General features: G+C 45.9%; 3 protein-coding genes across 6 annotated transcripts in view; all 3 read right to left on the bottom strand.

The window, feature by feature from the left end:
- The window catches only part of lratd2a (LRAT domain containing 2a), a 3454-nt gene extending 834 nt beyond the window's left edge, over window positions 1-2620 (bottom strand). The window contains exons 1-2 of the mRNA XM_019895952.1: window positions 1694-2620; window positions 5-92 (exon numbers count right to left, since the gene is read on the bottom strand). Coding sequence (XP_019751511.1) covers window positions 5-92; window positions 1694-2233 — 628 coding nt within the window. The 5' untranslated portion in view covers window positions 2234-2620. The remainder of the gene's footprint in view (window positions 1-4; window positions 93-1693) is intronic.
- Window positions 2621-3442: 822 nt separating this feature from the next.
- On the bottom strand, window positions 3443-14057 carry fam91a1 (family with sequence similarity 91 member A1). 2 transcript variants are annotated; one of them, XM_019895965.1, is made up of 23 exons: window positions 13730-14057; window positions 12740-12824; window positions 12493-12644; window positions 12168-12225; window positions 11989-12056; window positions 11376-11489; window positions 11203-11293; window positions 11058-11120; window positions 10462-10568; window positions 10354-10392; window positions 10171-10283; window positions 9968-10077; window positions 9683-9882; window positions 9458-9587; window positions 8799-8947; window positions 7982-8116; window positions 7658-7771; window positions 7485-7557; window positions 7084-7230; window positions 6163-6264; window positions 5967-6090; window positions 5814-5883; window positions 3443-5523 (listed from the first exon to the last, which is right to left on the bottom strand). In XM_019895965.1, the coding sequence occupies exons 1-23, from the start codon at window positions 13799-13801 to the stop codon at window positions 5338-5340; spliced, it is 2502 nt and encodes an 833-aa protein (XP_019751524.1). In that variant the 5' UTR covers window positions 13802-14057; the 3' UTR covers window positions 3443-5337. The 2 variants fall into 2 exon arrangements, with proteins under 2 accessions (XP_019751524.1, XP_019751525.1); XM_019895966.1 differs by having other exon boundaries at window positions 9683-9879.
- A 1646-nt stretch (window positions 14058-15703) lies between these two features.
- The window catches only part of LOC109531602 (protein spire homolog 1-like), an 11122-nt gene continuing 5903 nt past the window's right edge, over window positions 15704-20922 (bottom strand). Inside the window, exons 7-17 of one of the 3 annotated variants that reach the window (XM_019895970.1) lie at window positions 20596-20643; window positions 20148-20281; window positions 19997-20075; window positions 19737-19885; window positions 19542-19562; window positions 19182-19214; window positions 18373-18510; window positions 18195-18265; window positions 18088-18115; window positions 17481-17644; window positions 15704-17313 (exon numbers count right to left, since the gene is read on the bottom strand). In XM_019895970.1, the coding sequence (XP_019751529.1) occupies window positions 17037-17313; window positions 17481-17644; window positions 18088-18115; window positions 18195-18265; window positions 18373-18510; window positions 19182-19214; window positions 19542-19562; window positions 19737-19885; window positions 19997-20075; window positions 20148-20281; window positions 20596-20643 (1142 nt within the window). In that variant the 3' untranslated portion in view covers window positions 15704-17036. The remainder of the gene's footprint in view (window positions 17314-17480; window positions 17645-18087; window positions 18116-18194; window positions 18266-18372; window positions 18511-19181; window positions 19215-19541; window positions 19563-19736; window positions 19886-19996; window positions 20076-20147; window positions 20282-20595; window positions 20644-20922) is intronic. The other 2 variants (XM_019895971.1, XM_019895972.1) reach the window with 2 other exon arrangements.

The following is a 20922-nucleotide window of genomic DNA, read 5'->3' as shown; positions in this document are numbered from 1 at the left end:
CCGCCCGCCTTCAACCCCCGGCGGCCGAAGCGGCACCAGGCGGCAAAGCCCTCCGAGTTGCGCCAGCACAGCTCGCGGTCCTTCAGGCCCACCTATGGCGAGCCGTTTGAGCTTTTATATCCAGATCCTTCACATCCACATTAAGGTCCATGTAGTATTACGCCTTTTGTCCTCACTAGCAGGACAACTAATTCATACTAGTGAGGAAGAACCGTTTCAAAATAGTTAATTGGAAGCAACAAGATGGTGCCAAAGCAATGCTTTTGTCCAAATGAAGCCCCTCAACTCCACCATAGTTGCTTTGTACCAAGATGCAACAAGATTGGAGGCAAAGCAAATGAACCTCGTCATCTCACTTCAACATAGTTCCTTGGCGCCAAACACACAAATACGAAATGGTAACACTTTGCGAGGGACACGGAGACAACGCTAACACGGAACTAACAACGTCTAGGTATGCGACAACTGAATTGTTTCCGCCATTTTTTGGTCAGGCCATTTTCATGTGATCACGTCACGCATGTCCTAAGAAAAATGCGGTCTGCCTTGTTAAAAATGCATTTCCTGCATCTACTTTTGGATATTATGTAATGTGGAATCTTCTTCTACGCCACGATTTCAATGTGATGATTTTCATGCAGTATTTCGATAATTAGCGCAAACATGGCAAGATAACTCATCTACTAACCACGCAAAAAGTGTTGAATGTTGGAACTTTTATATCACCTCAAACAACACAATTTTGATGTGCCGGGGTCATGCGGACAAAGTTTAATCAAATCTGTACACTGTGGAAGAAAATTCTACACTATGGTAAAGTTATGTCGCCTAACTTAGACGGGAGCCATCCATCGGGATAACCCAACCATCCTTTGCCAGAGATGTTGTAGGTCAGGAATCTCCGGTCGCCAAATAAACGAAAGGCAGAGGGGGCGGGGGGTATCGCACTGCAAAATCTGCTTTTATGGCACACGTCGTTCCCTATGCTTATCGTATCGCACTGCAAAATCTGCTTTTATGGCACACGTAGTCGTTCCCTATGCTTATAGCAACTCAAAAGGCTTCTCTTTGCTCTTACATGTCGCGAAACAGTTGAACACCGCTTGGCACAGACTGAGTCAGAGACCATTCTAGTGTAACAATGGAGAACGTTATCTATATTTTTGCCCGCTTTTTGAAACTTTCAAAATGTCAAAACCTGCTCATTAACATTTTGACAAATTTAAAACACAGTTTTTGTCTTTTATTCCTGCTCTTTCCGGTGACACTGCTCTTTCTGGAGTAAAAAATAAAATTTTGTTCTCACGTACCTACGATGTGCTGAATCATCAACAGGATATCATTCAGTAGGCCACGCCACAGAGTCACAACTCAAGAATACACGACAATGTGTGCGTGAATTTCATGTTATATTTCATCTTATGAATAACTGTTTTTGCATGTGACAAAACAATGCTGGTTTTTGTTCATTAAAAACATTCCCAAAAAGGTTTGTGTGTGTGTGAGTGTGTGTGTGTGTGTTGGGGGCGAATTGATGTCATTTCACCTCATTTTAATATGGAAAATTGATATGATAAACGGGTGAATGTAGTTCGAGTGAATTCAAATGAAGAGATGACTGCACAAGAACATGGACCTTAAGATGGACGTCGAGGATATGGAGAAAAACGCTCAAACGGCATTTGACACATACCTGCTCCAGGGCGCTCTGCACCACCACCTCCGGGTCTCGGGCTCGGAATTTGTACCGCTCGTTGACGATCCGGCAACGTCTCCCTCGGCCGGCGTCCGTCAGGAAGGCGCTTTTCACCTCGGCTCGGTGCAGGTGGACCACCTGGAAGTCGCCCACGTACACCGCCCAGTGCGGGTACTGGCCGCCTGCCACGAACTCCACCAAATCGCCGGCGCGACACTTGTTGAGCAAGTTCTCCGGCGAGTACACTTCCAAAGAGGACGCCCGGCGACTCTTCTCGTACACGCACTCGTCCAGCTTGTATACGGCGCATTCCACCTCCTCCCGCGGGTCGAACGGCGTTTCTTCCGGGTTGGAGTTCGGCTGGGTCCCGTCCGCCGCCGCCTCATTATCACCACCTCCACCCGGTTCGTCCTCGTCGTCCTCCCCACCAGAGAAAATGTACGAGACGCCGATACGAGGACCATCGTCCCGGTCCACGCCGTGCGGGTCCGCGGTGGGAACTTCGGCGTAACTTAACCGCTCCATGTGGTTCCCCATTCGGGCGAACAACAGGTCCGATAACCGGGAGTCAAAATTTCGCCATTTGGGCAAATTTGAATCCGAATTACACAGCAAAAAGTGTGTAAAAAAAGGAGGTAATGACTTAGAATTCACGCCGCCACCCCTTTTGTCCTCCACAGGTGTTAGCGACTCACCTGAGCGTCTTTTCCGCAGTCAAATTTGGCGTGCAGGCGTCAATGAAATTCGCACAATTTCATGCCAAAAGCGGTCCAGTCAGTGTGGTCCGGTCCGGTCCGACCGGGTTGCCAAGCAGGCTCGCGTCCTCCTCGCCACTCGCCCCTCGATGAGGTTCACGTGCGGTTCCCATCAAGCCCTCAAAATCCTTGCCTCCTGACCGGAAGTGAGTGAAACGAGTGCCCGTTAAAATAAAAGTGAAGAGCGGAAACGGACACAGAAATGAATAGTTACTTTTTTTCGTTGCGTTTTTACTAGGATGGTAACCGTGATGGATAAGTATTTATTGCAAACAGTAGTTTTGTTCAAATAAAAGTAATGCATGGCAATGCACAACAATAACACCATAAACTTTAAATGCAAAGGCTAGTGGTATGTAGCTGTACAGAATTAAAACTGCTCCCTAAATAAAGTTGAGTAGAAGTGGTATAATAGGGGTCTGACCAACTCAGTGGAGATGCTAACAGGCGGCTGCCAGGATGGAGTCCAGTTGCGTAAGCCGTCTACCGTAATTTCTTTTAAATTGAGTAGGCACTTAGTAGCATATCATTTTGATGAGGTCCAGCTCCGGCAAGCTGTCTAATGGCATCTCTTTTAAATTGGCTCAAGTTGTGGTGGCTGCTTGCCAGTGTCTCCGCCGACTAGCGCGTTTTCTACATTGGGTATAACTCTGCTGGCTGTCTGCTGTCAGATTTTTCTATCTAGAAGAGGCTCTAAACGGCAGTTAGCAAAAAGTGGACCTGACCCAGCAGAGGTGCTAGCAAGTGGCCACCTGATCCACAAGAGATACGACCAGACAACAATCTGAGCTGGACCTCATCAAAAAGAGATGCTAGCAGGCACCAAGCACCTTCCTTCCTCCTTATTTGTACAACTCTCGAAGGTGAACAAGTGCATTCTACAGGCAGATGGACGCTTCCGGAAGCGCGCTATGCCGCACCATCTGTTCCCCCACAATGTCGTAATGTCACCTTGGCTCTAAAATGCAAAGTCAGGAATACAAACGAAAGCCAGAGTCAGGGAGAAACCCGTTTAATTCCTTTTTATATACATCTTCATATACATGTTTATTATAAGATGAGCAGAATGTAATTCATATTTTTTTCCATCATCATCATCATCATCTTTGTAATAATTAAACCATTTAAAGGAGCTACAACAAAGATGTCCGAAAAGAGAGGCTGATATAGAAAACTAACATCTGTAAACACGAGTGGATGTTGGCTTCATGAAGACTGACAGTGTTCCAGGGAGAGCTCTTGTTGTTTCAAGGAAGTGTGCAGTATGGACACACACCCCGAGTGGATGTACACGCACAAACAGTTCCAAAGTTGCCATGCTTGAACGAGATTGTGTGGGGTTTTTTTTTCATTGCTTATTGATAAAAACATAAACATACAGGTCGAAATCTTCGGAAACACAACAGAAATTATGCTAATGCTAACAAAAGTAAACGATGCCATATTTTCAGACACATGTGGTCTGAACTCACCCAGAGGTGAAAACCCATCCAGATGGGAAACAGCAGATGGTTAACCAATCCAGATGCTGCGCTAGCAGGGGGCTACAACAGCTGAATTCCACCTTGAAGAGATGCTAGCAGCCAACTTTCACAGCTGGACCTAATCAAGAAGCTCAAACAGGCATCTACACAATCACAGCTTGACTTGATTGAGGCAGCTACCCGATCCAAATGGGATGCAAAAGAGAGGTTATTCTCGCCGCATATGATTGAGAAGATGTGCTAGCAGGCAGCTACCAGAGCTGGACCCATCTAGCTATCTTATCAAGATGAGACACTGGCAGGCAGCGACACAGAGCTGGACCCGGACCAGTCGGGGTGTTAGCAGACGGCTGCCACCGCTGGACTCAACCAAGAAAAGCCGCGAGGAGTCAACCACCAGAACTGGATTCACATCTAGAAGACATGCTAGCAAGTGGCTTCCTGATAGAGAAGAGATGCTCGTAGGTGGCTACTAAAACTAGACACCATCTAAGAGAAATACTAAGAGGCAGCTACCAGAGCTGGATCCAGTCCAGAAGATGCAAGAGGAGCTGGATCCAATCTAAACAAGGAGCTTGCTGGTGCTTATCTGGTGCAGAAATTGTGCTAGCATTTAGCTACACCAGAGTTGGATCCCATCTGGAAGAGATGCTAGCAGGTGGCTACCAGAGCTGGCCCCCGGACTCCAAGAGGCGCAAGCAGATACCAGAACTGAACCGGATGGCAAAATGGTCCCAGCAGGAAGTTAACACTGTTGGACCCAATCAAGACGAAATGCTAGCAGGGAGCTATCTGAGCTGGACCTGATGCAGAGGAGGCGCCAGCATTCGGCAAGACTGGATACCAACTGTCAGGATTTTCTGCTACTGCTCTTTTTATATCAGTTTCACTCATGGAAGTTGGAATGTGACTTTGTGATAAGGCGCAAAAAAATAAAAGTAAAAATGAAAAAAAAAAAAGGATCAAAAATTTAAAACCACACCAAAACAAGTCATAATTAAAAAAACAACAACAAAAAAAGTCTTTGGTGCTCTCAAACTGAAAGGAAAAAAATGAAAGAAGCCACTTTTGATCCACAGTAAGTACTGCACAGTGCAAACAATTAACACCTCCCCTCAAAGGAAAGGATTTTCATGCATCGCATCACTAAACATGACACTACAGTCGGTCTTGGGGCTGGGGGTGACTTTTGGAACACTGATACCACATGAAAAGGGGGACGGGGGGGTTCCACTAAACATCAACTGCGGTAAGGGGTGGAGGGCAAGCTAAGTGTGTTATCTTGCCTGGTGGTGTCCTAGCGCTTGTGTTTTTGGTGGGGATCCTGAAGCTAAAAGGCCCTTGTTCAATGCCGGGCCGGGATGCAAAATTAAGGGTGGATGACGGTGGTCGGAGAGGGGTTCTACGTGGACTGGTCGCGCTGCAGGGCTGTGATGTCCAGAGGAGGAGGGGCCCGCCCGCTCCACTCCCGCAGCTGCCCTTCCTTGTAGAGGAGGTTGATGGCCGGTAGAGGGACGCCCGATTCGGCCGGGGGCTGACTGAGAGGATTGGTCACCCCGCTGTCCGGCTCGCAGGGTGGACCGCCATCCTGACCCATAACAACAAGGTGAAATGATCTAAATTGTATGCGTCCAGTGCCGAATGATCATAATCCTTATCAGGATTCTGCAAAGCTTGCTTGAAGTGCCAACTATTTGAATCAGATGTGCTGGAGGAAAACATCTCAAACATGCATAGCTCCAATCCTGATTGGATCCAAATTGTGTGTTTACACTGAATGTGAAACCAATTGGGAACTTGTGGAGTATCGGATGACATTTCTGATGTCTTTCTGCAAACGTTCAATCACTGACAGAGGTCCGAGTGAGCATCCCTTACCTGAAACGACTGGACGAAGCTCAGCACCTTAAGGGACAGCTTCCGGCTGGAGTGAAGCAGCTCTTGCAAGCTGTGCAACAAGAACTAGCGTGAACACCGCGCCGCTTCCATTCAAACAAAATAAACCCATCAATCAATCAAGTGAGGCGCCACCTGTCGCTGCCGCATAGCTTGTGGGCGGCGATCTTGCGGCACACCTTGCGGTTGAGCTCGGAGCTGAAGAGCGGCATGCCGAAGCACAGCTCCAGGGGAACCCACTCGTCCTCGCATGAGAGGGCTAAGAATGGCAAACAAAGATTGGCATGCGTTTTGGTTGTCAACTTTGGTGGCTTTGATTCGTTTGATGTACTGTCTGTCTTGGCTCGTCCGTCTCCGTTGTTCTCTTCCGACACCAGTTCGAAGGACTCAGTGCTGCCGTTGGTGTCCAAGCCTCCTCCGAGGTGAGTGTCTCCTGAAGATAAGAGGAAGCGCATCGAATCTTATGGCGTTATGGCAAGTGGCTTCTCACGTGCACATACGAGGACTGTCCCCTGCATACATTTTATTGATTAGAGTTTATTTGCTATTTTCAAGATAAGAAAAGGTAAGAAATCCTTTCTTGTCTGACAATGGACATTTTCCATGTGGCTACTGGCTCAGGAACCAATTTCAACCTAGTTCTGTGCTACATTGTGTGTTTACATAGGATCCTGAACATCCAATTAAGGATCAATAGAAATTTTCCCAACATATCATATAAAATGAAAACAATTTCAAAGATGATCTATTTCAAATTGTAGGTTCACGTTGAACATTGGCTACCAAATCTCCCCAAATCAATTTTATATTTTATATTGAATTCTGTACTGTGTACAGTTCATTTATTTTGTGCATGCCAATACTTCATTTTTCCCCCCTTTTTTTTCTACTTTCTTCCCTCCAAATTTTGCTGCTGTTTATTGCGAATTTCTAGTCCAAAGTGGGAATTTAAAAAAATATATATTTTCATCATATTTATGACAAAATCCTTCATTTCCTTCAGGTGTTCTGTCCAATGTAAACATACGATCAGAGGTTGAATTGGTTTTCGACCCTATATGAACAAAGCATGTTCAATTCACTTTGACACATTGTTATGGAACGAGAGATTTTGACTGTAAGCGGAGGGCTAGAAAAAAAATGAGCCAATAATTTCCAAAATCAGACCTCTTGAGAGGAAAAAAAAATAAGTTTTTTTTAAATTCATCTGTCCCAGCCCTTTGGCCCACATTACATAATCAGTATACCTTACCTCTGCACTCGATGGTGTCGCTGGGCCGGCGCCGGTGTCTGTTGTTGGCGTTGAGCATAGTGATGTAGCCACACTGGTGCTCCAGGTCCACGTGCTCGCGCAGTTTGCGTAGCGCCTTGTGAACGCACATGTTGGCGTAGGAGAACTCTAACAAACACAAAATGTCAAGTCATAAAAAAACATTTTTGGGACTGTCATGATTTCCTAAGACAGGCAACAGGTTTGAGATTTGGATCAGTTGCGAAATACGGAAGTAGGAGTTAATTCTTTTTGTTTTCATTGTTGTCCTGAATGAGCTTCATTTTAAAAATGAAATGTTTTGAATTGGTGGAGAAATGTGGAGGAGGGAAATGAACAGAATGGTGAGATTTTTTTGTTTTTGTTTTTTTTGAGCAACTGACCTCCCTTGAGGTCCTCCTCATCAAAGGGGAACGGGATGTGTACAGTTTCGCCATGGCCGTGCATGCCGTGACCCTACGACGCGTGCGCACAAACACCATTTCTTAACGATGAGCACATTAAATACCGTGATGGATGTCAATCAAGATTTTTTGGACAGCTTAGACCCTTTCACCTGGATGAGAACGGCCGAGTGCGTGAGAGCGTCGTTGAGCATGGCCAGCACGTTGGACGTGGGCACCACGCCAGGATCGTGGCCCCAGGACGTGATCAGCAACCTGTCGTAGACCTGACAACACAACACAGTCCCAACAGGTTTTATGAAAAGAGGTTTAAGTAGGTCAATTCTTTTGTTGTTTTGTTTTTTTGCTGCTTTGAAGTGACCCAATTCCATGAAATTACCTCCACCTCTCCCCACTCTTCCACGCCTCCTCGCCCACTCCTCCTCCCCTCCCTCACATTCCCCGGATACTTGAAGAATTCCCGTGAGAGACTTCACCTGGAAGATGTCGGGCAGCTTACGCAGCCTGGAGCCTTTGGAGAGCAGCAGCGAGGGCGGGCCCTGCCCCGTCACATGGTACAGGTAGAGCTTGAACCAGATGGAGCTTACTTCGGGGATGGCGGGCCCGATGTGCTACAGCCATAAAAAAAAAAAAATTTAAAAACACGCACGAGTCTAAATGCAAAACTTCGGGAAGCCCTTTTATGATGTTTCCTGAGGAAAGAAGTTTGAGCCTGAGCATCACGTCACCTCCCTCTGCCGTTGCTATGCCACACTTTTCGTATAGTCCGTTAGAGGCGCACAGAGGATTAAAGATGGTCGTAATATGGTAGATTAGAAATGCGCAGACTATTAAAAATGGTAAAAATGTTAAATTATGTGCGCGAGGTTTTGGTGGTACCGCGAGAGAAGGTTTCGGAGGGGCGTTGAGGAGATATGTGCATGTTGTAATGGTGAAGGAGTCTTTCTCAAAATCATTTCTGGTTATCAAGTTATGAGAAAAGACATTCCAGGCACACAGACCATTAAATATGGGTCATACATTAGGAGGTCCACAGACCCGTTTTTGTAGCTTAAAGGTGCACGGACCATTGAATGGACATAGACTATTTAATATATTACATGAGAGGTGCACAGACATTTAAGTGCAATGGAAATGTTACATTAGGAGGTATACTGAATACCAGGCCAAAGTACAAAGTGAAAAAAACCCAAAATACACGTTGAATGACATGTAAAAAAAAAACATGAGAAAAAAAAAAAAAGTATTACGTGACGATGACAGTCGACCAACATGGTCGTCGATGGGGCGTACCTGAGGCGTGCAGCTGCTGATGGGTCTGATCTCGTTGCTCAGCGGCGCCATGGAGACCAGTAGCTTGTAGTTCTTGTTGAGCACGCGGCTGCAGGTGGCCTGGTCCAAACCCAGGAGGCTCTCGCAGCGCAGCATATCCAGGGGGAAACCTGGTGGCGTATCCAATACCGATCGAAAGCAGTCTTGGTAAGGACCGATGTGCCCAGCGGCCGAAAGCAAACAAACGGTATCTACAGGAATACGGTAGTAACGTGCTAACTCGTGGGCGTTGCTCAGCCGTCCCGGAAAGCACTCGCATGCACTTTTGCTCGAGAACAAGTCTGAAAAACAACATCAAGGGTCAGATCCAGGTTGCCTCAGCACTTTTTTGTGGCCCACTGAATTATAGAATGAGCCCACTTCAAAGAATCATTTCTTCTTGGGGCGAGCATTTTTTTTCCACCAATCCCCTTTCATGTACCCTGGAACCTGATAACATGATAAGCTGTCCACTAGGAACCGCCGTCCCTGAAAGGGTTAAACTAGAGACGTGTCCTAACGAGGAAAATGAATTTGACAACAAACAACTTGCGCACCCTCCTGAGGGCATCACTTATTTTTGACAGGCGGCTGCTTGCGCAAACAGATCGACGGCAAACAGTCCTCAAGGTATACTGTACCGATATTTGGGATATCAGGTCCCTGGTCCTGAGTGAGTTCCTTGTTGTAGCGCAGAAAGAGGATGGTGTTCTTTAGGGTGAGGGCGTGGTCAAAGTAGCGCTGCGCCTCGCCCTCTGCTGTGCTTTCCACCTGCGCGGCCGCAAAAAGAACCAAAACAGCAACAACGTTTTTGTTTGGCTTTGCCGCTGTTGTTCCAAGCGACGCTCGAGCGCGTTTTTGTTCACCTTCTCCAGCTCGGCCAGGAAGCTGTCCAGCGTCTCGTCGGAAAGCTTGCCCACTTCAAACATGGTGACGGCGTGACTCTTGAGGTTGGGCGACAGGTTGCCCATCATGAGGAAGGCGGTGAGTGTGGAGTCGAACAGGAAGGCGATCCGCTTGGTGGGCGCCGCGGGGATGCTCAGGCTGCTCACGCTGCCCGTGTCTGCTGTACAAACACGCACACGGTAAACAAAAACAAAAAAAAAAAAAACATGCAAAGTGTAAGCACATGTGCATGTAATCCAGCAGACCTTGGTCCTCCAAACTGGTGGTGTCCGTGTCCGTGGCCGAGGATCCTCCCTCCATGACGGGGCTGCCTTGCTCCCAGGACAGCAGCATCTTCTGAGGGTCCATAGTGCTTCTGGTGATGTACAAGACAAGTCAGAATGGCCCCCCTCCTCCTCCTCCTCCCCAAAAAATAAATAATCCTCATCCGGGTCTTCCCGAGCCATACTTGAGCCTATTGAGGGAGGGCGCGTTCTTCCAGGTAGCGTGTAGCTGCTCGGAGCTGATCACCTGACCTTTCTTCAAAGCGAAGCCCAGACGGCAGTACATGGACACGGCGTTCTGGTCACAACGCAAAATTGGATGAACAAACTTTGTCCACTAACGCTTGTCCACGAGGGTGAGCGCTCACCTTCACCAAGTCCAAATCGATCTCCAAAACGGTTGCCAGCTGGAGGAGGGAACACGAATGAGACGGGACGAGCGAATCTGGTTGTGTGATCGAAGGGACGCGTCCTACCTCCGCTACGTTGGTCTGCTCGTCGATCGAAACGAAGATTTTGTACAGCAGCGTCTCAAAGTAGTCACCCTGGACACGGTTCATAACAAAGCCCTCCAACGGGGGCACTGTGGAGGCACAGACAGGGCAAAACTGGCATCAAAACAGGGGGAACTAAACCAGAAATTGGAAGAAACCTACTACTGATAGAAATGGACAAAAAAAACAAACTATGAGAAGAAGCCCTCCTCCCCACAAAAAAAAAAAAAAACAAAAAAAAAAAAAACTTATTGAACTCATTCACTCCCAAAGATGTTTTTAAACGTCTTCAGACTTGGTCCAGAATTGGCTGGTACTGAATGAGTTAAAAAATTGTGTACCACCGCCTACAGTTTGAATAGCACAAAAACAGAAGCGGCACATATAGTGAAAGCCAACACACCAAATCAGTGAAAACCAACAAAAAATGACCGAGAAGCAGTATCAAGTCAGTGAGAGCTGGCAGGATGGGGGAAAAAAAAAAGTCGGAAATATTCCCAAAACAGTGAGGAGCAGCACAAATATTGTGGAAGCACGAATAAACAGTCGTCACCATTCCGGTGAGAGTCTGGACAAACCTGAGATGCAGCTGTCGTCCGATATGGGAACGTCCAAGTAAATAAAGCCCCGATTGTACAAACCTGAACATAAAAATCACAACAATCTTAAAAATACAACAACAACAACAAATTTGGATGCGTCATCAACAGTTAGCATCCTCACTTAGCACCACGTTGTACTCCATCGATCCAGCCAGCTGAGGTCCCGAATCAATCATCTTATCAATGGCTTTCTTCTCCGCTGAGGAGCAGATCTGCGATGACGCAAATGGCGCGTGAGTTCACCTGCGCGCGTGGGGCGTCGTCGTGCGGAAAGGCCCGCGCGCGTCCTCTTACCCTGATGTCGTCCTCGGTGATGTAGCCCGTCTGCGCCACCCACCACGGCTCCACGGAGATCTCCACCGGTTTGGACGGGAGAAGATCCCGCGCCGATTTCCGGCGGAAGAATTTCTGAAGAGGAGGTGAAGAGTTAATAGGCGCACCAAATTTAACCAGAAAACAGAAACAGTACATACAGTGAAACTCCTCTACAACGAAATCATGTTTGCAGCAAGAAATTTTTCACAACAGGGGGTTTTTCACTGTAGCAAATTTGATTTCAGATGTAAACAAAGAACGAAGCAGTAGAGGTCGCTGTTGGATTTGACTTCGTTTTCGTGAATTTCGTTGCGAGGCAAGAGCAGAGAAAGAGATTTCGTATCACGCAACAGGGTTTTTTTTTCCTTGTATGGGGGGCAGGAAAGTGGGAATGGTGTTAAAGCATTTTTTCACACTAGGGGTTATTTTCGCCCATGTAGGTTTTGTTGTAGAGGAGTTTCACTGTAATGGCTCACTGCACTGATTTTACTGTGTTTAATAAATTTAAATTGAAAGAATTTTACAGCGGCCTTCAATAGAAAAAGTGTGGACAGATTTAACACAGCATAATACGTTTTAGTACACGTCTCACTTTGGACGAGCGGCACTGGTTCATCAGGTCGATGTACTGGTTTCTTCCGATTCCAAGCAGCCTCAGACCTGCGTCGCCACATGACATGACGATAAGCCACATGACGAAGAAAAATTAAGATATTTGAAATCAGCACAAATAGAACGTGACTTGCGCAGTGCGGGAGAGCGAAAACTCACAGTCAGCGGCGGTGAAGTTGGGCAAGGAGTCGTAGCTCTTCTCGCTGTTCATGATATCCTGGAGGTGAAACCAAGAGAAAGGAGCAGACAAAAGAGTGAGACTAAAAATTAACGGTAACAAAAAAGACGACACGGAACAAGGATTTTTTTTTCCCGCAACCAAGTGCTGGAAAAGTGCATTCTTCTGAATGAATAAGCCATTTGTCTTGGGAAATGCCAAAGAAGGAAACGCGTCGGTCCACTTGCATGAGTGGCATTGTTTTCCCCCAGCAGTTAGCTCTGACTTGACTTGACTTGACAAAATGGATTTCAAGTGAAGGCTTACCTCCATGATTCCCACGTAGTAGGAGAAGGGCGTGACGCGCAGCCCCTTGACCACGATGTCCGACAGGTGGTAAGGATACAGCATCAGGTGGTCGCGGCTGTACTTGAGCAGCTCCTCGTAGTACTTGCGCTCGTCCTTGCGCACGTGGCGGACTGCGGGTGCAAAAGGGAAAACCGATTGCCAAACAAGCTACCAGGAGGTTGAAACACATGCAGAAACAAACAAACAAACATAAAAAAACGCTCACCTAAGTTATTGCGGAATCGCAGCTGGTTGCGGATGCTGTACAGCAAGACATGTTTCTCGTACTCACGCTGAGAGTTGCCTAAGCTCTGCCAAAAAAAAAAAAAAAGGAGAAAAAAAATTATATTAAGCATCCTTCACTTCAATTTGAATTATGGATATCTGCAATCTCCAACTTCAGTTGGAGAGGCCGACAATTTGATTGTGTCTCGTCATAATTCCAGTTGAAGTCATATTTCATTCAAGATATCTACACTGACACATATCTGGAATTTTAAGTTTGAACTGACCGACAGGCGTAATTAATTGACTTGCAGATGTCTGGAACAGAATTGCAAGATATGGATCATGAGGAACCCCGTACACGTATAGGAAAGAAGTGACCTTTTTGACAAGGCAAAAACGTTTTTTGTTTTTTTTTTTTGACAATTCCGTGACTGCTATCTTAAAGGAGCTCACGGCAAAAAAAAAAAAAAAAAACCCGCAACACTATATTCAAAGTGCCCCCATTAGTCAAAACACCATATGGTATTATAAATAATATTGCTTTATGAAATAAAAATTATGCAGATTGATTAATCAATTTTCATCAATTTCAGGGGACTCCCATTTTGACCTTTGACCCTCTGCTGTCGACTGACATTGACTAAGTGCTCTCCAGCTCGCATTTTGTGACTGTCACGTGACCCAACAGAGAAAAGAGGTGAAATGAAAATAATCAAATGAGTCGCTCTTAATTCTTATTCCGCGAACAGAGAAAACAGTGGGGCAAAGAACATTTCCCTCTTCAGTTCCCCATTTATGGTTCAATTCTTCCCTGGTGTATCTTTGTGATAGCAGCAGCTATGTTATCTTGATGGTGGTCGTTGGCTGGCCGGCTGCCTGCTTCTCTCGGTGACATTGACAGCTTCACCCCCACCACCACCACACGGATGCGGTCTCCTGTCACGAGTCACTGGCTTTGAAGTTGTTTTTTTTTTTTTAAGCGACGTACCTGTTTGACATTAGCCGGCAGCTTATTCCACGGATAATTCTGCCTGATGTGGAATTCCACGTCCGTGTTCATGGCAAGCTAGTTAGCTAGCGAGCTGGCTGGCTGGCTAGAAGCCCCTGGGACGATGAGACGCTGGTCCACGGTGACCAGGGACCACCAGTGACACCCCCCGCACAGTCCTCCAAGCCACTGTCGCCTCCTCGCCGGTAACCGACAACTGAGCGAAGCGACGTCCGGTTCGCGGAGTGTCGTTTCGCCTTGTCTTGAGTCTCCGTCCTGGAGGCAGGCAATCAGTGTACGTCCACTTCCTTGTTGTAGTTCCAACGGCGGGAGGCGTCACGCTCTTGGATAAAAACGTCACTTCCGTCCACCCTTCACGGGACGAGCTCGAGACGCATTCTTTTCCAAATTAAACGCAATTGTTTTATTTTCACTCATAACAAAGAAGATCAGTCATGGAGGACTACAAAAATCCGACATTATTGTTGAGAAACTGAAATTACGGGTATTTGGTCAATTTTAATCTTTAAAAAGTAGCTAAACCATTTATAAATTCTCAAAAATTCCTCGATTAATAATTTAATTGATAAAATAATCGATTACTTGTCAGCTAACTATTTCTTCATTACTTAAGTCATTTCAGTCACTAAGTGAAACAATAGGTAAATTTCAGGACAACAAAAATGGTAATTGAAAACTACAATGACACATATTCAATTGTAAAGTAATAGGAATGTAGTAAAATACCTTACAGGAAAGCAAAAGTATTACCATTTTTTTCTGTACACGTTTTTTTCAGGGACTTTCAGGGACGTGGTATACTGTATATATTTTTGGGATAAGAGTAAAATTACTGGACAAAAGCGTTTGCGCGTGTTTTCTAAGAAAAAAAGTTCTCACAACAGACGTTGTGCCACCAGGGGTCGTTAAACACCTGCGTGGACAAAAACGCTCAAAAAAAGAGATAGATGGATGATAGCTGGATAGGCCGATAGAGGACATCTAAATAGGTTTAAAAAATAATATAAAAAAAATAAAGTCACATTTATTTGCCCGGTTTTATTTTTCCCCAGACTTTTTTGAGAGAGAAAGAGAAAAAAAAATTAATCACGATACTTTTTACACCACCAGAGGTCATCAAAATGATCCAGATTATTCAGATTTGTCATACATTTTTACGAAAAGACTTAATAAAACAAAATAAGCATTGCAGTTGTAATATTTTTTAAAATATAATTGATGTCATTTGTTTTAATAATCATAATAAATGCTCTTGCGATGCGTGGGCCCGGTCTCAATCGGCGGACGTCACAGTGCGTAAAGCCGAACAGCTTCACCAGGGCCCGCCAATGACCACGGTCATGAGCCAGGTCCGCTGCGTCCTCCAGGGTCAGCCCCTGATGCTGGAGATCCTCCCTGATGACATCAAGCCATCTGGTGTGGGGTCCGTCGCGTGGCCTTTGCCAGCCGGCTGTAGCTGGGTCGAATGAAAAGGGGTAATCGGAAGAGATGTCCAAGCCAAAGGATGCGGGGGGGGGGGGGGGCGGAAGGCTACGTTTTCGGGGGTCTGAATTGGTAACATGGAGGGGCCAGCTGATGTTCATGACGGTTCTGAGTGACCTGCTGTCAAAGCCATCGATCCTTTTGGCCAGGGTCGTTTAAAGGCGAGGATTCTGCACCATACAGGAGAATGGGAAGAAATTGGGAACCACTCTTGAGTCCTGAACATTCATACGAACACAGCTCCCTGAGTTGTTGTAGTCGCTGGAACAACGTGGTTATTTTGGGTGGAACTCCATTTGTTCTACGTCTTTTTTTATGTACAGCATCAGCTGTTTTTTAAGTGCTGTATAAGTCATGTTGAAATCACAATATTGCCAGAATAAAGCTGTATATTCCAGTTTAAAAAAATAATTAAAAAAGGGGGAAAGATGTAAACCACGTTTATGCCTATTACACATTGTGAGTCAAATATAAGAAATCAGTTTTTATTGTAATTTCTTCCATTAAAAAAAAAAAAAAGACAAGCATGCACACCAGAGCCTAAAAATTAGATCAGGTTTGATGGGAACATGAACGTCATTGTAGAACAGGACCAGCTTGTTTTGTTGTTTAAGTTGAGTCACAAAAGGTCATTAAATCGTCTTCAACAATCAGGTTTGCTTTGCAAGAATGGAGAAACCCTGCCTGGGCTAGAAAAAAAAAAGAAAAAAAAACAAGACAAAAGTCCAACATAAATACTTAAATATAAGACACATTTTTTTAAACACATAAAAGACTTTGATTTGACAAACATTTGATCCTCATAAAAGTTGAATTCTATCTGTAGCGTTTTGATCTATACAGCATGTACAACAATCAGAGCAGTCATGAAAACAGATAAAGAAGCCAGAGCGCCCACCGAGGAGTACAGTACCGTAGCACTCGATGCAAGTACACTATGTACAACTAGAAAACATTCAGAAAACAAACAGCAGTTTGGCCCCAGGTACACTTTTCAAAAAGCAGCGTTAAAAACAAAACAACAAAAAAAGTTTCAGAAATACAAAAACAAATTGGGGAAACCCTGCAAATGAGAAGTACTTAAAATATTGTTGGCGTAATCAGGAAAATCTCCACTCTTCAAAATCACTTGGTGTAGTCTGGCTATTTTTTAAAATATTTGGAATTATAGGCTGATTAAAATAAAAAAAAAAAAAAATTCAAAAAGGTAGAAAGCATTTCCACCATCAGAGAAGTACAGCAAATTATTTGGTGTGATTGGAAACTTCAGTGAGAACAACTCCATTCTGGAACTGCCTTCTTCGTCATTTCCAGTAATGAGCAAAGTAGTCCAAAAATCATCATTTGGTATAATTTGAATGTGTGTGTGTTGTGGAGATACAGTGGCTGAAAACAAATTCTTCAAATGGGAGTGTGGGGTGATTAAAAGCTCAAATCTAGGAAAAATCTGGAATTCTCTTTTTAACGATTTCCATGACGAGACATGGTCAACAAATTCAGATTTTGCGTCACTGGATGAATGAAAAAGAAATGCGGTATGGGGAAAAAAAAGGGGGCTGATTTGGTAAGAGAGAGAAGTCTGAGGTGGAGGGAGACAACCTGAGGGTGGCGACAATCGCTTGTTGTTCCTGAGTGCTACGTGGAAAACTTGCGGCGTTGGGATTGGACGCTATGTACAACCTTTTTTTGTCCAACATTCCTTCATTCATTCGGATTTTACATTCTCCGACGCTTTCTTGAGCGAGGGAACTGACTTTGGCGAGCGGGGAGAGCCCGGCGACGCGTTGTTGCGTTTCCCCTCCGTCTAAACCTCGTGGATGGGGATGCGAGGCGAGGGCCGGAAGTCGACGGAGGCCGACGAGCTGCGGTAGAAGGAACGACTCTGGCGGTGGAGGCGCGCCCGCTTGCTGGCCGCGCACAGGCTGCGCTTGCTGGACGAGATGATCTCCGTGATGAACTTCTTGCAGTCCACGCACACCTCCATGGCGGCCCAGTCCTCCGTTAGCTCCTTGGGGAGGTCCAGGTCACCTCGTGCCGGAGGGGTGGCATCATTCTCGGCGTCCTTGTCCGACTTGGAGAACCTGAGGAAGACATCCCACATCACCAATAAAGAGAGCTGCTCAACGAAAAATTGAGATATTTAACAAGAATTATTGCAGAAAAAAAAGAAATCTCTTGTAATATTTCAACAAATAAGACAAAGAGTACAAGTAAATTGGCTCGATAGATTTAAAGTGTAGAAACTGACTTGTAGACACTCCGGCGCAGGCTGCGGCGGTTCTGCGCCAAACCGAACGACTGCTCCGGCGTTTCGGACGAGGCCGACGATATGGGCGCGTCATCTTTAGCCGTCGCGCCGGGGCCCAAAGTGTAGATGGGCAACGTGGAGTAGGGCTTGGAAGGAAGACGTATCTAAGGGCAAGTTTGACACATGCACATTAGTTTCAGTTAAAGATTGGAATATTTTTATAGGGGGGGGGGGGTCAATCGCACAAGATTTTTTTAAAATTCCTTTAAACTGTTGAGCCTGGTGAGTGACATGGGCGTCAATGAATGCAGTAACATTAATCCCCATGGGAAAATTATCCCTGCAAAGCTTCAAGGCAGAGATTTTGCTGCAATTTACACCCCCCCCCAACTCCAGACTTATTCGAGTTTGATGATTTATGTTTTCAGCCAACTCATATTTTCCTCCCAAAAAAATACATAAAACTACGATAGTTTGTTTTCATCCGGGCCCCACCCCATACCCCCCAAAAAAAAAATCCTCAGGAATGTATATTTGATAAAAATAAAATGTCAACATTAATCAAAGAACTCGTATTTTAAATTTAAAAAATAAATAAATGTGTTACCTTTGTGGAGCACTGTGAGCACACTGGCCTGGAAAGAACCGCAAAATCAAGTGTTTACTTTTCATCCTCTACACCAGCTGGATCATTTATAAAAGGGGTGCCCTCACCTCTTGCAGAACTGGCACGTGTACGACCAAGTGAAGAAGGAAAACCTCTTCACGCGACACGAGAAGCAAAGCTAAAAAAAAACAACAAAAAAAAAAACAAAAGCCCCCAAAATATTTGCGTTAATACATGAGAGCAAGTGAACCAATGTAAAAAAAAAATCCAAAGTCGCAGTGCCACCTTTCCTTTCTTGAGCGCGTTGTAGATGTCCTTGTACTGCTGGAACTTCTCCAGCTCAGCTTTGACCAGCACCTGGCGGATGTGCATCACCTCCTCCACCGTCAGTGTCAGACACTCCACTGGGAAGCAGAACTCCTCCTGGGGTGGGGGGGACGGCACACATCACACGGGAAATTAGCAAAAAAAAAAGCTCAACCGGAACAGAAACACCACCACCACCACCCCGAGAGCATCTGACAAATCCAAGGACAGTGGGACGACGCCAAGACAACTTTCCTCTCGCTCAATTAATCGACTGTTTAGTTGACACAAGTGTAATTTGCTCTGTGCCCCGCATTCAAAATCCAAATTGCATATCATTCTTCCTTATTGAAAGGAATGGAAAAAAATACACAACATATTGTTATGATCATGGTGACGGAACAAATAAAAACGTCAAGGCACCTCTCTAGTCGTCCAAAACTAAAACAGGTCGATTAATTGCTTTGATGGGCCTCACACATGACATAGTGACTGCGGACTTTTTTTGTGGATTATTTCGACCCGTTTACATTCACGGTGGACTCACAGAAAAACCATGCATGCTTTCCCTCCCCCCCCCCCCAATGCATCTTTTAGAGCCTCCAATTGTTTTTCAAGCGGCGGCGCACTCGTCAGCGGAAGACGTGAGACATTTGTAGCATGTTTTTTGCATTTTTTTTTTTGAGCACGCCACAAATATCCCGTGAAAGCAGATGGTGATGAGATAAAGCGCAAAAAGTGAAGTCCAGATGTGACTTTTTTTTTTTTTTTTTTTTTTAAGGACATACCGTGCCCTGAGTAGAGCTACTGGCATCTTGGACCTGAACCACACAAGAAGGGACAACGACATCAACAACATTCCCGAACAAACACGGGACCTTTTTGAGTTACATAAAGTCCACGTTAACCAAATAATGCCTCTCGGATGACAACATAATTACAGTCAGAGCACAGCGATTAAAGCCCGTTGCGCTTCCTGTGTCTATTGCATCGACGTCTCGTGATTTTGAAGACCGCTTCATGCGTTGTAATGCGAAAGGCGCTGCGGCGCATTACAGTGCGGACGCGCGATGAGCAAAATTGGGAATGTGAAAATATGCCGGGGGGGGGGGGGGCGCAAAGGGATGAGGCGCGGTGGGCGTTGTTACCTTGCCGGCGTTGTCCATCAGCTGCAGCGTGCGAAAACAGGAAGTGGGCCGGTCAATGAGAGTGGTTAGCAATAGCAGAGAACACGTTACATGTGACGCCCTAACAGTTACCGCCCGTGTTGTTGACATTTATTTCGACTCCCCCGGGGAAACGTTTACACGCGGTGCAGCTTTTGTCAGCGACCGTCTACGTACCAGAGACTTGGAGCTCTGTCTGGAGGGGGCGACGAAAGGGGCGGAGTTGGCAGGCGCTTCCTTTTCGATGGAGTGGCGGCGCACAGGAGCCGCCGGCTGACGCTTGTCCGGCAGCGGCGTGGCGGACACTGGCAGGAACGCCGGAGGAGCTGCACACAAAAAAAAAAAAAAAAAAAAAAAGCGTGTCTGACAAGGACGTTCCAGTTGTGGACGAAGAGCAGTGCAGGTTTGAAAGCGACATAAAAAAGGAGCCTGCTTACATTTCTTGTCTTTGGCAGAATCTGGCGAGATGTCCATCAATGACGCGGTGGCGCTGGAGCTGCTCCTCGTCGTCTCCTCCTGTCGAGAAGGTTGCTTCAGGCATACGTCTACTTTCGATAGTAATCGAGTCTCGCGCTTATGGTGTCCTACGTCCGATTCGGAGCTCTCCAGTTCGGCCAGCGTGGGCGCCCGCAGGATCCTTTTCCTTTGGCTCAGCTGGTTTGCCGAGCCCCGCACGAGCGACTGCGTGCTGGTGGCCAGCTTCCGGGGAGCATCTGGGGTGTCTGAAAGACAAATGGGGAAAACGTTCCGTGTCATTTTCAAGGCGTCTGGGGGCCCCGCGAATGCTAATATTAGCATTTAGCTCGCAACAGAGCAGCTGCGTCCCAACGATGGTAAATAGGGTTCTGATTTTGTTTCCTCGAGAGGCAAATGAAGCATATATTGTCAGAGAGGCATTCATTCTTGCAAAAAACTTCGTGGAGAGACCATGTCTGTTGCTGTTTTGGTTCTATAGTACAAATACTCAACGGATAGTTGAGAAAACTCATTCTTGTCTGAGTTAAGGGGTTTACAAAGGGCATGTGATGTTGTGTACCTGAGGTGTAGCACAGATCGTGAGGAGTGCTGATGCTTTTCCCGGCACCTATGAACAAAAACAAAAAAAAAAAAATCATCAATGACACAAAAACGAGTCACGACTAACAAATTGGTGCGGTGAATACTGTCAACAAGCATCAGGGAGTGTCTAAAGGGAGGTGTGCGCACACACAAGGAGGGATGCAGCGTATTCCCGTTTACGCATCGGGATTGAGGTCGTCGCCGCGTCGGGTTGGGAATCATTTATCTCAGGCACATGGCTTATGTAACGGGAAATATTCCTCAGGGGGGTGTGGATTAGGGCGGCGGCCGGCGCAGACGGGGG

This window comes from Hippocampus comes, unplaced genomic scaffold, assembly GCF_001891065.2.
Source record: "Hippocampus comes isolate QL1 unplaced genomic scaffold, H_comes_QL1_v1.1 scaffold16, whole genome shotgun sequence".
In the NCBI taxonomy this organism is placed as follows: domain Eukaryota; kingdom Metazoa; phylum Chordata; class Actinopteri; order Syngnathiformes; family Syngnathidae; genus Hippocampus; species Hippocampus comes.
The sequence above is the reverse complement of the archived record's forward strand: the minus strand, read 5'-3'. Positions and strand labels throughout refer to the sequence as shown.